Raw genomic sequence first — 13,741 nt, 5'->3', positions numbered from 1 at the left:
AAAATTATTTATTTAGTTGGGCTCGGTGGCTCAGCCTGTAATCTTGCACTTTGGGAGGCCGAGGTGAGTGAATTGCCTGAGCCTGAGGGTTCGAGACCTGCCTGGGCAACTTGGCGAGACTTCATCTCTACAATAAATCAAAAATTAGCCGGGCATGGTAGCACGTGCCTGTAGTTCCAGCTACTTGGAAGGCTGAGGCGGAAGGATCCCCGGAGCCCAGCAGGTCAAGGCTGCAGTGGCCGGGAGTGGCCACTGCACTCCAGTCTGGGTGACGGAGTGGGACTCCAACTCAAAAAAAAACACAATTATTTATTTAAAGCTACCATTAGGCTAGAATAAGAACAACAGTAAGAAAAAGACTGGAGGACTGGGAGACTGGAGGAAAGCAATGCTGGCAAGAGACTGCCAACAGACCTCAATTACATCACCATCTGACAAGGGGCTAGCCTTGGCCAAACTGATGATGTTGCTGCCTGTTCTATACCCTAAAAATTTCCAAGGGCCTCAGTCAATAAGCCATGAGCATCTGGAAAGTGATGAATGTGGGGTGGGGCTCCTTCACTGCAGGACAGGCCCTAGAGTTGCGTGTGCTAAACTGTGAGTCTGTGTTTGTGTGCATTTTTCTGCTAAGAGGAACCCAAATTTTCATCAGGCACATGATCACTATTAAGGAGACATGGCGTTTTAAATGCTCAGTTTTGTATTTGAGGTCATACTTCTGCACCACGATTTGTGAATTGGGGTTTAAACTACAGAATCACAATTTATTTTCATATCCCAGTTTTTTTCAAAGGAATAAAAGTTCTAAACATCTCAATGACTAACTTAAGGAATGCTTAATGGACTGACCATTAAAAACTAAAATTAGGCTGAGTGCAATGGCTCATGACATCCAGTACATTGGGAGGTTGAGCCGGGAGGACTGCTTGAACTTGGGAGTTCAAGACCAGCCTGGGCAACATAACACCGTCCCTACAAAAAATAAAAAATTTTCCCAGGTGTGGTGGCAAGTGCCTGTAATCCCTGTACTCAGGAGGCTGAGGTAGGAGAATCACTTTAGCCCAGAAAGTAGAGGCTGCGGTAAGCCATGACCATGCTACTACACCACAGCCTGGGCAACAGAGTGAGATCCCCAACTCAAAAATAAAAATAAAAAATAAATACGATAACAAAAAGAGCCAGGCACAGTGTCTTACACCTATAATCCCAGCGCTATAGGGGGCTGAGATGATTGTCTGAGAAGCCCAAGGAGTTTGAGACCAGCCTGGGCAACATGGTGAGAACTTGTCTCTATAATAAATAAAAAAATTAGCCGGATGTGGTTACAGCTACTTGGAAGGCTGAGGTGGAAGGAACATCTGAGCCCAGTAGGTCGACGCTGCAATGGCTATGAGTGTGCTACTGAACTCCAGTCTGGGCGACAGAGTGAGACTCTAACTAAAAAAAAAAAAAGTAAAAAGAAAAATCAATTCAGGTGAGATTATGGCAAAATGGTTTCACTCGTGTTGCTGTTATATTCTATAACATATTCACACTTGTTTTCACATAAAATTAATGTCTTCAGATACTAATAAAGTAAAATTGATGCTCCAAACACTCCCCTGGGCGCATCAACAGCTGAGAAGGCATTCAACCATGAGGCATTGGAAGTATTCAAATAATTAATATGCAATGTTGATTATGACATCAAATATTAAAGGTCTGACCACCTCTGAGGAGCTGGAAAATTTCTTACCCTTTTACTCAGTGATCTCACACTCAAGAGTGAGGATGATTTGAGGGAAATAATAGAAGAAGACCTGATGTTGATGCAGTTGCTGTTGTCACTGTCATCATCCCTGCCATTTACTAATGGCCTATTATGTGCCAGGCATAAACTTAAGAGCTTGTGGCAGTATGCTAGTTACCTAGTTCAATATCCATCTTCCTCTTTTATAACAAAAGATGATGAAATTTCGACATTTCCGTCTATCTACTCTGTATCTTGTCCATTTCTCAAAGACAAAAACATGAATTCTTACTAACATACGAAACTGTGGTCCACCCAAAACTCCTCAGAACTTCCCAAGGTACAGGCAGATACTTTAAGTCTACCACATATGCTTTTGGGTGACTATTAATAAACCACTGGTATGGAGAATGTGTGCATGTGCATGTATTTTCTTAATGTCCTAAAACAAATGAGGTAGGAAATAATACAATTAAGTCTATAGTTAAAGGACACCTACAAGAAAAAACAATAGTATTCAAATTACAGAAGAAAAAGATTACCTTTAACAGAAGAGAATTATTCCAGGATTTAACAAGGTCAACAGCTCTTAGGTCTTGCCAACTAATAAAGTTGTGAAAATGATTTCCTGTTTTCCTAAGAAAGATAGAAACAGTATTTCGAGGCTCAGTATAAATCAGAGACTATATTAAAGATCCACCACAAGAGAAAACAAAATTAAAGGCCAAACTGTAATTTCAAAGAAAAGTTTAAATGAAATTTTCTTCTTTTTTATTTTATAAACTGAACATGCTGTATAACAATTACAATGTGACATGTATGAAATTTTAGGTCAGATTCTGTCCAAAAAGATATTCCTTTTGAAATACTACAATGTATGTGCTTCTAAAAACAAAAATAACTAATTAAGAGGCCTCTGAAGACTTGCTATACACATTTTAAAAGCAAGATTAAAAAGCCAAAGTTTTTCTACTTTTATCATACTTATCCTTATATTCACAATCAGATGAAAACTTCTGATCTACAGAAGAGTTGGAATGTTGCCTGAGCCTATTTCTGTACCTCTCAACTTTAGGATTGGCTTAGCTATCGGCAACCTAACATGCCTACCAAAATTTCTCCAATAAACACAAATCCAAAAAACCTTGGGTCAATACCCCAATAAAAGTACAGAGCTAAGGAATACAGAAGAAAAAGTCCTTTTTCCATTGAGGCTTCTGCAGATCAACCACTGGCATCTATTCATCTTCAACATCCAACTCAGGCTTGCTTTCTACCCCATCTCCAGGCCTCCTCCTGTATGAATTGAACCATGCTCAATGCCTAAGACTGTCATTCCCCACTCTGCTTATGCAGTCCAAACTCATGGTCACATCTTCACCCGTAAAGACCATGCAAATGCTCTATCACTGAATGCCTAAAACTCCAATTGATCAGCCAGCACATGTTGCTAATAATTCAGTTCTTCCAAATATACTCCTTAAATACCTTTCCTTCAAACTCACTACAACTTTTTTTTTTTTAAGTAGGAGTCTCACTCTATCACCCAGGCTGTAGTGCAGTAGCATGCTCACAATCACTGCAGCCTCGACCTGCTGGGCTCAGGTAATCCTTCTACTTCAGCCTTCCAAGTAGCTGGGACCACAGGTATGTGCCACCAAGCCTGGCTAATTTTTTGCTTCATTGTAGAAACGAGGTCTCACCAAATTGTCCAGGCTGGTCTCGAACCTCTGGGCTCAGGCAATCCCCTTACCTCCACCTCTCAAAGTGGTGCTGGGATTACAGGCGTGAGCCACTGCACCAGGTCTCACTGCAAACTTTATCCCTCAAACATACCCTTTTCTTCCTACCAACCCATCCTGGGTTTGCTTACTTTCTAGGATCCCATGGTCTATCACTTTAAGTAACAACTTGCCATCACACCCCTTGACTTTCTTTTTTTTTTTTTAACTGAGGCAAAATATACATAACATGAAGTTTACCTTTTTTTTTTTTTTTGAGTTGGAATCTCACTGTCACCCAGACTGGAGTGCAGTGGCCGCTCCCGGCCACCGCAGCCTCGACCTGCTGGGCTCCGGTGATCCTTCCGCCTCAGCCTTCCAAGTAGCTGGAACTGCAGGCGTGTGCTACCACACCTGGCTACTTTTTTATTTATTGTAGAGATAAGGTCTCGCCAAGTTGCCCAGGCAGATCTCGAACCTGCGGGCTCAGGCCATCCACTCACCTTGGCTTCCCAAAGTGCTGGGATTACAGGCTGAGCCACCGAGCCCGGGCGAAGTTTCCATTTTAAGAGTGCAACTCAGTAGCAGTAAGAACACTCGGATGCTGTGTAACCATCACCACCGTTCTAAAACTCTCTTATCACCCCAAACAGAAGCTCTGTAACATTTAAGTAATTCTCATCCCCTCCTCAACCCAGCCCTTGTAGCTCCTATTCCACTTTCCGGAATCTGCCTATTCTGGGGGCATCATATATAAGTAGAATTAGACAATGTTTGTTCTTTTGTATTTGTCTTACTTCACTTAGTATAATGTTTTCTAGAGTCACCCATATTGCAGCATATATCAGAACTTACTTCCTTTTTATGGTTGAGTAACATTCCATTGTATTTACACACTACCTTTTATCAATATATCTGTTGATGCACACTTGAGCTGTTTCCACCTTTGGCTTTTGTGAATTACTGCTGCTATAAAACACTGGTATGTAAGTATCTGTTCGAGTCCTTGCTTTCAGTTTCTTTAGGCATATACTTAAGAGTGGAATTGCTGGGTCATATGTTAATTTTATGCTTAACTTTTTGAGGAACTGCCAAAACGTTTTCCACAGCAGCTACACCATTTTACATTCCCCCAGCAATGTATGAAGGTTCTAATTTTTCCAAATCCTCACCAACACTTGTTAGCTTCTTTTTTAAAAAATTATTGCCATGCTAGTGGATGTGAAGTGGTATCTCATTGTAGTTTGAATTTGCAGTTCCCTAACACTAATGCTGAGTATCTTTTTGTGTGCTTATTGGCTATTTATGTATTATTCTAGTCCTTTGTCCATTTATGAATTGAGTTGTTTGGGTTTTTTGTTGTTGAGCTATAGAAATTCTTTACATATTCTGGATATTAATCCCTTACCAGGGATTAGGAATTAATATGCTCCATGCTTCCATGTTACAATTTACAAATACTTTTTCTTATTCTGTGAGTTGTCTTTTCACTATCTTAATAGTGCCTTTTTTCCCCATTTTTCACCTTTATTAACAGAAATTGCAACATTTGCCTACATCATGAACATGTTACTTCTTTTTCCTTCAGTGATCCAAAAGATCACTGTTATTATTAGTACAAATCACAGAAGTGATTCTCCTATTGTTTCAGTTCTCCATCTTAGACTAAATTACAAATCAAACATACCAAGATATACACCATCCATGTTATATGCTGCAGTTGGTTTTCAGATGTCTAACTGCAGAGTTGATATTGGTGTAATTTTTTCAGACATATCTTAAAGATGCAAATTGCATATCATATCAAAATAATTTTAACAAGCCGGGCTCGGTGGCTCAGTCTGTAATCCCGTGCTTTGGGAGGCTGAGGTGAGTGGATTGCCTGAGCCTGTGGGTTCGAGACCCGCCTGGGTAACTTGGCGAAACCTCATCTCTACAATAAATCAAAAAATTAGCCGGCGTGGCAGCATGTGCCTGTAGTTCCAGCTACTTGGAAGGCTAAGGCAGAAGGATCACCGGAGCCCAGCAGGTCGAGGCTGTGGTGGCCAGGAGTGGCCACTGCACTCCAGGCTGGGTGACAGAGTGAGACTCTAACTAAAAAAAAAATAATAATAATAATTTTAACAGCTGGGCACAGTGGCTCACATCTGTAATCCAGCACTTTGGGGGGCTGAGGTGGAAAGACTGCTTGAGTCCAAGAGATCAAGACCAGTCTAGGCAACATAGCAAATCCTTGTCTCTACAAAAAAATCAAAAAATTATCTGGGCATAGTGTTGTGCACCTACAGTCCCAGCTATTTGGGAGACTGAGGTGGAAGGATTCCCTGAGTCCAGGAAGTTGAGGCTGCAGTAAGCTGTGACTGTGCCATTACACTCCAGCCTGGGACACAGACTTGAAAAACAATAATAATAATTATATTATTTTAACATGGCTTTATTATTATTTATTATTAAATTTAAGGCAAATTTTGTACTTTGGAGGGTTACAACAGTTAAGAAACTTGAAAAATTAGTCATCATAAATAGATGAAAACATTGTATTCTTTGAAGCAAGAAGTTATAATTTTGATGTAGTCCAACTTATCTATTTTTTCTTTGTTAGCTATGCTTTTGATGTCATTTAAGGAGTCACTGCCAAATCTATATTCATGATGGTTTTCCCCTATTTTTGTCTAAGAGTTTTTAGTTTTAGCTTTTAAATTTAGGCCTTTGATCCATTTTTGAGTTAATTGCTATATATTGTGTTAGATAAGGGTCCAACTTCTTTCTTTTGCATGTCAATATCCACTTTTCTCAGTACCATTTGTTGATAAGACTATTTTTTCTCTGTTGACCGGTCTTGGCACCCTTGTCAAAAATCAGATCGTGTTTGACAAAAATGAAATCTATTGATATATATTATTTGGTGCTATCTTACAATGGTACATACACACTTAAATCTGATTTTCTTTCTTTTTTTTTTTTTTTTTTTTTTTTTTTTTTTTTTTATTTGGAGTTCTCACCCTGTTGCCCAGGCTGGAGTGCAGTGGCACGTTCACGGCCACTGCAGCCTCGACCTATTGGGCTCAGGTGATCCTTCCACTTCAGCCTTCCAAGTAACTGGAACTACAGGCATGCACCACCATGCCTGGCTAATTTTTTGATTTACTGTAGAGATGAGATCTCACCAAGTTGCCCAGGCTGGTCTTGAACCTGTGGGCTCAGGCAATCCTCTCACCTTGACCTCCCAAAGTGCTGGGATTATCAGCATGAGTCACCACGCGTGGCCGAATCTGATTTTCAATCACTGGTTTCAGCAAATATTTACAAATTTGTGCCAGGAGCTGGGAACACAGTATCAACAGAGACACACGGCACCTCTGCCCTATTACTAAACTTTCTACCAGGGAATTCAAACAAATAATCAATTACTCTCTTACAACAGAAATCAGCCCCATGAAGGACAAATACACGGTGCCATAACTGATTTAATAGGGAGCCTTTATCTGGGGGTTAGGAAAGACTTTTTTGAGAAGTGACAATAAGGAATAAGGAAGTTGAACATTCCCGACAATATGTGCTGTTATGTTCAAAAGTCCTACAGCAGGATGAAGCGTGATATGTTAGGAACTAAAAGACTAGTGTGGCTGAACGGCAAAGAGGAGAAGAAAATCACAAAATGATAGTGATATCATTAATTCACAACATGGTACAAGACAATCTAGAATACTGATTTCAAGTAGTAGCATATATTCCAATATTCACTTAGCATTGATTTGGGTTTATTTGATCCCTATCAACAATAGGAGAAATGAAGACGTGTAAATGCCAACATCACAAATGAATTGTCTTAAATCCCTCTAACACTTTACACCATTCTGTGACTGTTAATATATTTTGTGTCATAATTGTCTGGCAAGAACTACTTATATAAGTATCAAGTACTACAATAAAAAATATATTAGGTACCATAGGAATACAGAGTCATTTGTATACTTGTACAATGAGACTGTAAATTCCTTGAGGGCTGGTATTCTTACTCATCTTTACATTCAGTTCAGTAACCAGTACAGTGCATGACTCCCTAGGAGGCCTCTAACAGTTACTGAGTGAATCCTGGTCCCTGTGACTCATAGTTATGTTCCTAATTGGCACAAATCCTAATCTGAGGTTAGTTGGCAGAAGTCTCCCTGAGAGACAGTGACTGAGAAACAAAACAGCTCGTGACTTTTTAGAACAAAAGGAATTTTTAAAAACAAAAATGGAAATGTTACTTAGAGCTATTTTAGAAAGCAGGCTAAATACACCACTGATTAAATGTACTGGGAAGTTTAACCTGAAGATATGAAGAAAACTAAAGTCTGAAAAAAGTTAGTAAAACTGAGTTTCCTGGTGATGGGGGTGGGTGGACAGGATGGTCAATGAGAAAAACAAAAAGAAAGTTCAAAGTTTTAGACTTGCTGACATCAACTTTAAAGAAAATAATGTTCCATGGCCACGAGGATAGAAATGCACTACGGACACAGGAGGTCAAAAAACAACGAGCAAGGAGGAGAAGGTGCTGACTGGGGCTAGAATGAACAGATTGTTCTACAGGGTCCAGTCTTTTCTCTCACAAAAGGGCAAGTACTTCCGCCTGGTTCTGTGCCATACCCATCCTGTGTTGTGTCATGGCTGTTTGTCAGGGAGCTTGTGGAATCTACTAGCATCATACATCAGAATGGTTCACTGGAGTCCAATGAGCAGAATAAGGCTCCATTATATTAAGGTAAAAGAAACACAAAGCTTTCATGTTCTTTTAAAAAAAAATCTAGTATTTCAGTTTCTACAAGCAAAAAAATGTTTCCAAAACTCATAAAAGAATATAAACATTTCAAAAAAAGAAAAAAGAACAGCCAAGAAAATAAATTCACAATTAATTATCTTGGGAAGATATCTTATCCTCTGCAACAGCAGCAACACCAGTAAGAGAAGTGAACTGTCTTGGAATCTAACTCTTCTTTTCCTTCTAAAAGTGAGGTATAGCGCTGCTGTTACACAAAAACTTCGGATTCCAATATTTTGACCTTCCTATCATGAATGATATGGCAGCCAGACCCTGATGAAAACAATCTCTGGAGCTAATGGCCAACCAAGTATGACACATCCAATCAGTTCCTTCCCTAGAAGTACTCTGCTTCCACATCCACACCATCCAATTCCCAGATTCTCTCTGGTGCTACTTTGCCAGCCTTTTCTTTCAACTCCCTTTAAATTGGAGGGGGAAACCCCAAAGTCCAAATCATCAGCTTGCTTCTTTTCTCTTCACATATTCTCTACCAGAGAACACACACATTTCCCAAGACTTCATCTACACCCATGATTCTCAATTAGGGGTGATTTTATCCCTCCACCCGGAGACATCTGGCAATGTCTAGAGACATATGTGATTGTCACAACTTGGAGGAACAGGGGACTTGTTACTGACATCTAATGAGTAGAGACCAGGGACACTGTAAACATCTACAATGCCACAGGACAGTCCCCACAAGAAAGAACTATCCAGCCCAAAATGTCAACGGTGCCACTGATTGGATACCCTGATCTACACAGATAACTTTCATTCATTCATTTCTTCACCTGACAACGATATTACTATTTAAAACCTGTCATGCCCAAAACATGAGGTAAGCACAGGAGAACTGCACATGCAGGCATCAATATGAAATGCATCATGTCCTTAAAAAAAAAAAGAGTACTTATATGAAGGAGATAAACCATGCCTCAGCCTAAGTTAGATCAATACTCCAGCCACCTCTGGGATATTTCCACAGTCACATGGCTAAAACCAAATACTTTATCATCTTCCCTTCTACCTGTTCCCACCACTACCCAACCCATCCCTTCTTTATATGCTCTATAATTTCCATCATACACCCCAAACAACAAGGCCATTCCAGGAACACTGGTAAATTCAAATTGTTTCTTCTTGCCTAATGTTGAATTAGAAGCCAAGTCCTTGTGAATTCACTCTGATTACATTTCTCAGGCTTATCCTTACTCCCTCTCCCCACTTTTTTTTCCCTACTGCTCAAACTCAAGATGTCCTCTGGTGCCTAGCGCTTTGTAACAAAGACACATTTTACAATGGGGGTGTGTGTGTGTGTGTGTGTGTGTGTGTGTGTGTGTGTGTGTGTTTTAAAGTTGAAGGCAACATGGGTATAGTGGAAAGAACATATCCTTCTGAGTAAAGAAGATAATTTAGGATTTTGGTTCCATTTACGAAATGAAGTGACCTTGAACAACTATTTCTCTGAGCTTGTTTCTTTCTCTGTAACAGCAGACATGAAGCCTAAATAGCAAGTTTGTTGTAAGGATAATGGAACTTGGGAGTATCACAGATATTACTATACAGCAACTATTACAATATTATAATTATATTGAACCTACAATGCCTCATATGCCATAGAAAAATATTCAATTTGGAGTAGACTGAAAATATAAACTATCAGAAGAGTATTGTATTTCTGAAATGTTAGGTTACTAACATCGTTAGTACTATTTTATATAAGTCCTGCCCAGATGACATGCAGGGAGCATATAAACCCTCTTAACCAAGCAAAAATGTTTTCAAGTCACAAATTTAAAACTCCCCAAACAGGTTTCATGAAGTGTAATCACTGTAGCATGAACCCAGCAATAGAGTGCTTATCACACAATACACTTACTTGTTCCACGTAATAAAAGTTGCTCTCTGTGTTGAAATGCCAAGACCAACAATTTGATTCATCTCTATTCCTGCAGCTAAAAGTAGAGATAGATAAAACACATATTTAAAAGTCAGTGAAGTTCTTCATTACAACATTACAGTGTGGAAAATAAACCATTCAATATCATCTTTAAGAAAAACATCTGAGTTTAGCATTCAAATAAAATAATTGAAGCTAATAAAGCATCACCAAGATGATTCCTTAGCATTTTTTCCACTTAAAGGGAAAAAAGGTCATATCTTAACTTTAAAATGTTGTTTCTGGTTTTAAATGTTAGAAAAAAATAAGTACTATTCAAAGTAAGTCAGATTGTATTCTTGATAATAAGGAATGGATCTTAGGCCAGGCACAGTAGCTCAAGCCTATAATTCCAGCACTTTGAAAGGTCAAGGCAAGAGGACTGCTTGAGCCCAGGAGTTTGAAACCAGTGTAGGCAACATAGAGAAATCTCGCCCCCACAAAACATCAAAAAATTGGCACATGTCTATAGTTCCAGCTATTCAAGAGGCTGAGGCAGAAAGATCACCTGAGCCCAGAAGTTGAGGCTGTGGTAAGCTGTCACCATGCCACTGCACTCTAGCCTAGGTGACAAAGTGAGACATTGACTCATGAAATAAAAAAATAAAATAAAATAAATGAGTGGGCCTTAATTTAAGCAATGATAAATCATAATAGAAGCTGGTTGATGGCAATAAAAGAAAACCCCTAAGGAAAATAGTATAATTTTTGAAACCGAGAACTTTATTTTCAACACAAACTGATGCCAGAATACATATGAAATCATGGGTTTGGGGGTTCAAATTTCTTAAAGTATAGCAAATCAAGTGTTGTTTTGAGATATTCTTTTAAAATCAATTTATCCTACTGGAAAAATCTGGGACAACTTCATTTGCAGCACTGAGGAAAACCAATCACCCCTATATAAGTATTCCTTCCAAAAATATTTAACCTGAATCCAATCATGAAGAAACAGACAATCCCAAATTGAGGTATGGTTTACTAAACTGGCTTGTACTTTTGAAAACTTGATGTCGGCTGGGTGTGGTGGCTCACACCTGTAATACTAGTACTTTGGGAGGCAGAAATGAGAGAACTGTTTGAGTCCAGGGTTTTCAGACCAGCCTGGGCAACTTGGTGAGACCTTGTCTCTGCAAATAAGTCAAGAAAAATTAGCCAGGTATGGTGGCATATGCCTGTGGTTCCAGCTACTTGGAAGGTTGAGGTGGAAGCATCACCTGAGCTTAGCAGGTTGAGGCTGCGGTGGCCATGAGCATGCCACTACTCCAGCCTGGGCAACAGAATGAGACTCCTACTAACACCAAACCAAACAAAAAACCTGTCAATGTCATGAAGAACATGCTCTAAACGAAAGGAGCCTAAACAGACTGACAGCTAAATGCAATGCCTCATCTTTGGCTGAATTCTAGGTTGACAAAATAAGTTATTTTTTACTGAAATGGGAGGGAATATTGAAAACAAAGTACTCAAAAATAATGCTGTACTAATGTTAAATTTCCTGAGTGTGATTACTGCACTATGGTTATGGAGTAAAATGTACCTTTTCTTTGGAGATAATGCTAGGAGTGAATGGTTCAAAAAATGGTAAACATCACACAATACATTTAATCTAAAAGATGGATACACAGTACTATTCCTGCAGTTTTTTATAGGTTTTGAAATATTTCAAGCCAAAAGGATAAGGAGAAGCAGAAAAATGAAGTAAAAGACCTTCTAGAATCCACATTTACTAGTCATCTTTTGCCATGTTCTTAAGCAAGGTTGTATTGAAAACATTCCTAAAGAACTAAGATTTTAGACCATGGCTGTGGCTAGGACAGCACTTTCATCAAGTGGCCACACAGAAAACCAAAACCAAAAACTTACTTTACAACAAAGGTAACTCAGGTGTAAACTCATGAGAGCAGGAACAGTGCATGATAACTTTGTTTATAGCCCTCTGGGATTTTGCACCCACTAGGAAATCAAATCAGCACTGGCTATAACCTGGAATGAAGGAGGGTGAGCATTTATATTTCAGCTGAAAAGAGCCAAACCAGAGAACACTGTTGCGGTTACCTTTCCTTGACAAAGTAGGTCACTGTAAACCATAAATTTCTCTTGAAAAGTAATGGAAAACTACAACTCTAAAAAAATACTATATGTATAAATATAAGTTAGGAAAAATCACAACTACAGAAGCCTGAGAAAAACTGTTATTACAAACAAAACATACTGTAAAGACTACTGTTATTTTTATAAATCCAATTACCTTTGACAGCTTCTTTTATTACAGCAACAAATTGAATCCAAAGACTATCAGGATCAATTTCAACCCAGCCAGTTTGAGGATAAAGATTTTCTACCTATTTAGGAAAAGAGAAGATTTAGTAAAACAACATTAGATTGAGTTAATAGTATCTGGGTGTTAAGACTACCGACTAAAATAGTTAACAACATGATTTTATTATCTCATTGATTTTTATTGTTAAAATTGAAAAAAAAAACACATTTGAAATAAAAAAGGACTATGTGCTAACACCAAAACAACAGTTCATGAGTTCACAAAAGATGTCAGCTTCTTTTACCTTCACCTTTATTTTTCCAAGTTGTATACAATGAAGATGTGTTATTGTAATAAGAAAGTCAGACTTTTAAAAAATTAAAAGTAAATGTAAAACAAAACTGAGTTTCAGTTCAGATTATGATAGATTAAGCACATTTCACTCTATCCTGTCTCTGCCACTGAATACAAACATAAAACCTGGGCAGAAAGCATGCAGCAGCTATTTATAGAATCTCAAAAAGTATATGGCAGCAGGTAGACTGGGAAAATCAATAAAAATTCAAGTACCACTGAAATACTAGTGAGTTTTCCATTTTTCTTCTGAAATCCACTCGTCTAGACTCAAGGTACCCTAAAACCACAACTGGGTACCAGGAAAAGCTCAAAAAACAGGAAAGGACACTCAGGGGAAATGGGAGACGGCCTTCAATTTTCTTACTTCTCCCTACTTGCCTCCATACTTTTGCAGCCAAACCAACCCACAATGGGGGCTGCAGCAGTAACAGTGATATCAGTGGCTTCAACAAGCACCTAAAATACAGAGGGAGATAAAACTTCCTCTCCAATCAGAGGCACTGTGGTCCCAAGAGGGTGAAGCTAATCCCTGTGGCTTTTTTCTATCTCTGTGCTTCTGTCACCAAGCCCTAGATGTATGCCACACAATGGGGTAATAACAGCCCCAGCTTTCTTGCCAGGAACCAAAAGGGGAGGCTCAGGGAATTAAAAAGTCCCCAGAGATCTCTGAGAGGGAGGAGCTTGGGAAAGAAACCACAGAAATTTATGTTAAACTCCTAGGCTTAAAGCTGCACCTGTCGTGGATGTAATCCTTAACAGCATGCCAAAGATGTTAAGAACAGAACTAAAGGATAGATCACTGTCCCAGTTCTGGTCTAACCACTAGGTTGGACACACAGCGCAGATCCAAATGGCACTCTCAAGGTTTTGAAAACAGAACTGACACTAAAGTCCCAGTCCAAAGAAGGCTGAAACCAATTGCAAC

At 39.0% G+C, this 13,741-nt stretch overlaps 1 protein-coding gene across 1 annotated transcript in view; it reads right to left on the bottom strand.

Moving 5' to 3' along the window:
- Positions 1 to 12,535, bottom strand: part of GK5 (glycerol kinase 5 (putative)) — a 59,853-nt gene extending 47,318 nt beyond the window's left edge. Inside the window, exons 1-3 of the mRNA XM_021717218.1 lie at positions 12,448 to 12,535; positions 10,137 to 10,212; positions 2,272 to 2,365 (exon numbers count right to left, since the gene is read on the bottom strand). Of these exons, the coding sequence (XP_021572893.1) occupies positions 2,272 to 2,365; positions 10,137 to 10,198 (156 nt within the window). The 5' untranslated portion in view covers positions 10,199 to 10,212; positions 12,448 to 12,535. The remainder of the gene's footprint in view (positions 1 to 2,271; positions 2,366 to 10,136; positions 10,213 to 12,447) is intronic.
- Positions 12,536 to 13,741: the final 1,206 nt, after the last annotated feature.

The sequence above is a fragment of the Carlito syrichta genome, unplaced genomic scaffold, assembly GCF_000164805.1.
Source record: "Carlito syrichta isolate Samal-C Ts95f unplaced genomic scaffold, Tarsius_syrichta-2.0.1 Scaffold309473, whole genome shotgun sequence".
Classification (NCBI taxonomy): domain Eukaryota; kingdom Metazoa; phylum Chordata; class Mammalia; order Primates; family Tarsiidae; genus Carlito; species Carlito syrichta.
This window is presented reverse-complemented; position numbering and strand designations above follow the sequence as displayed.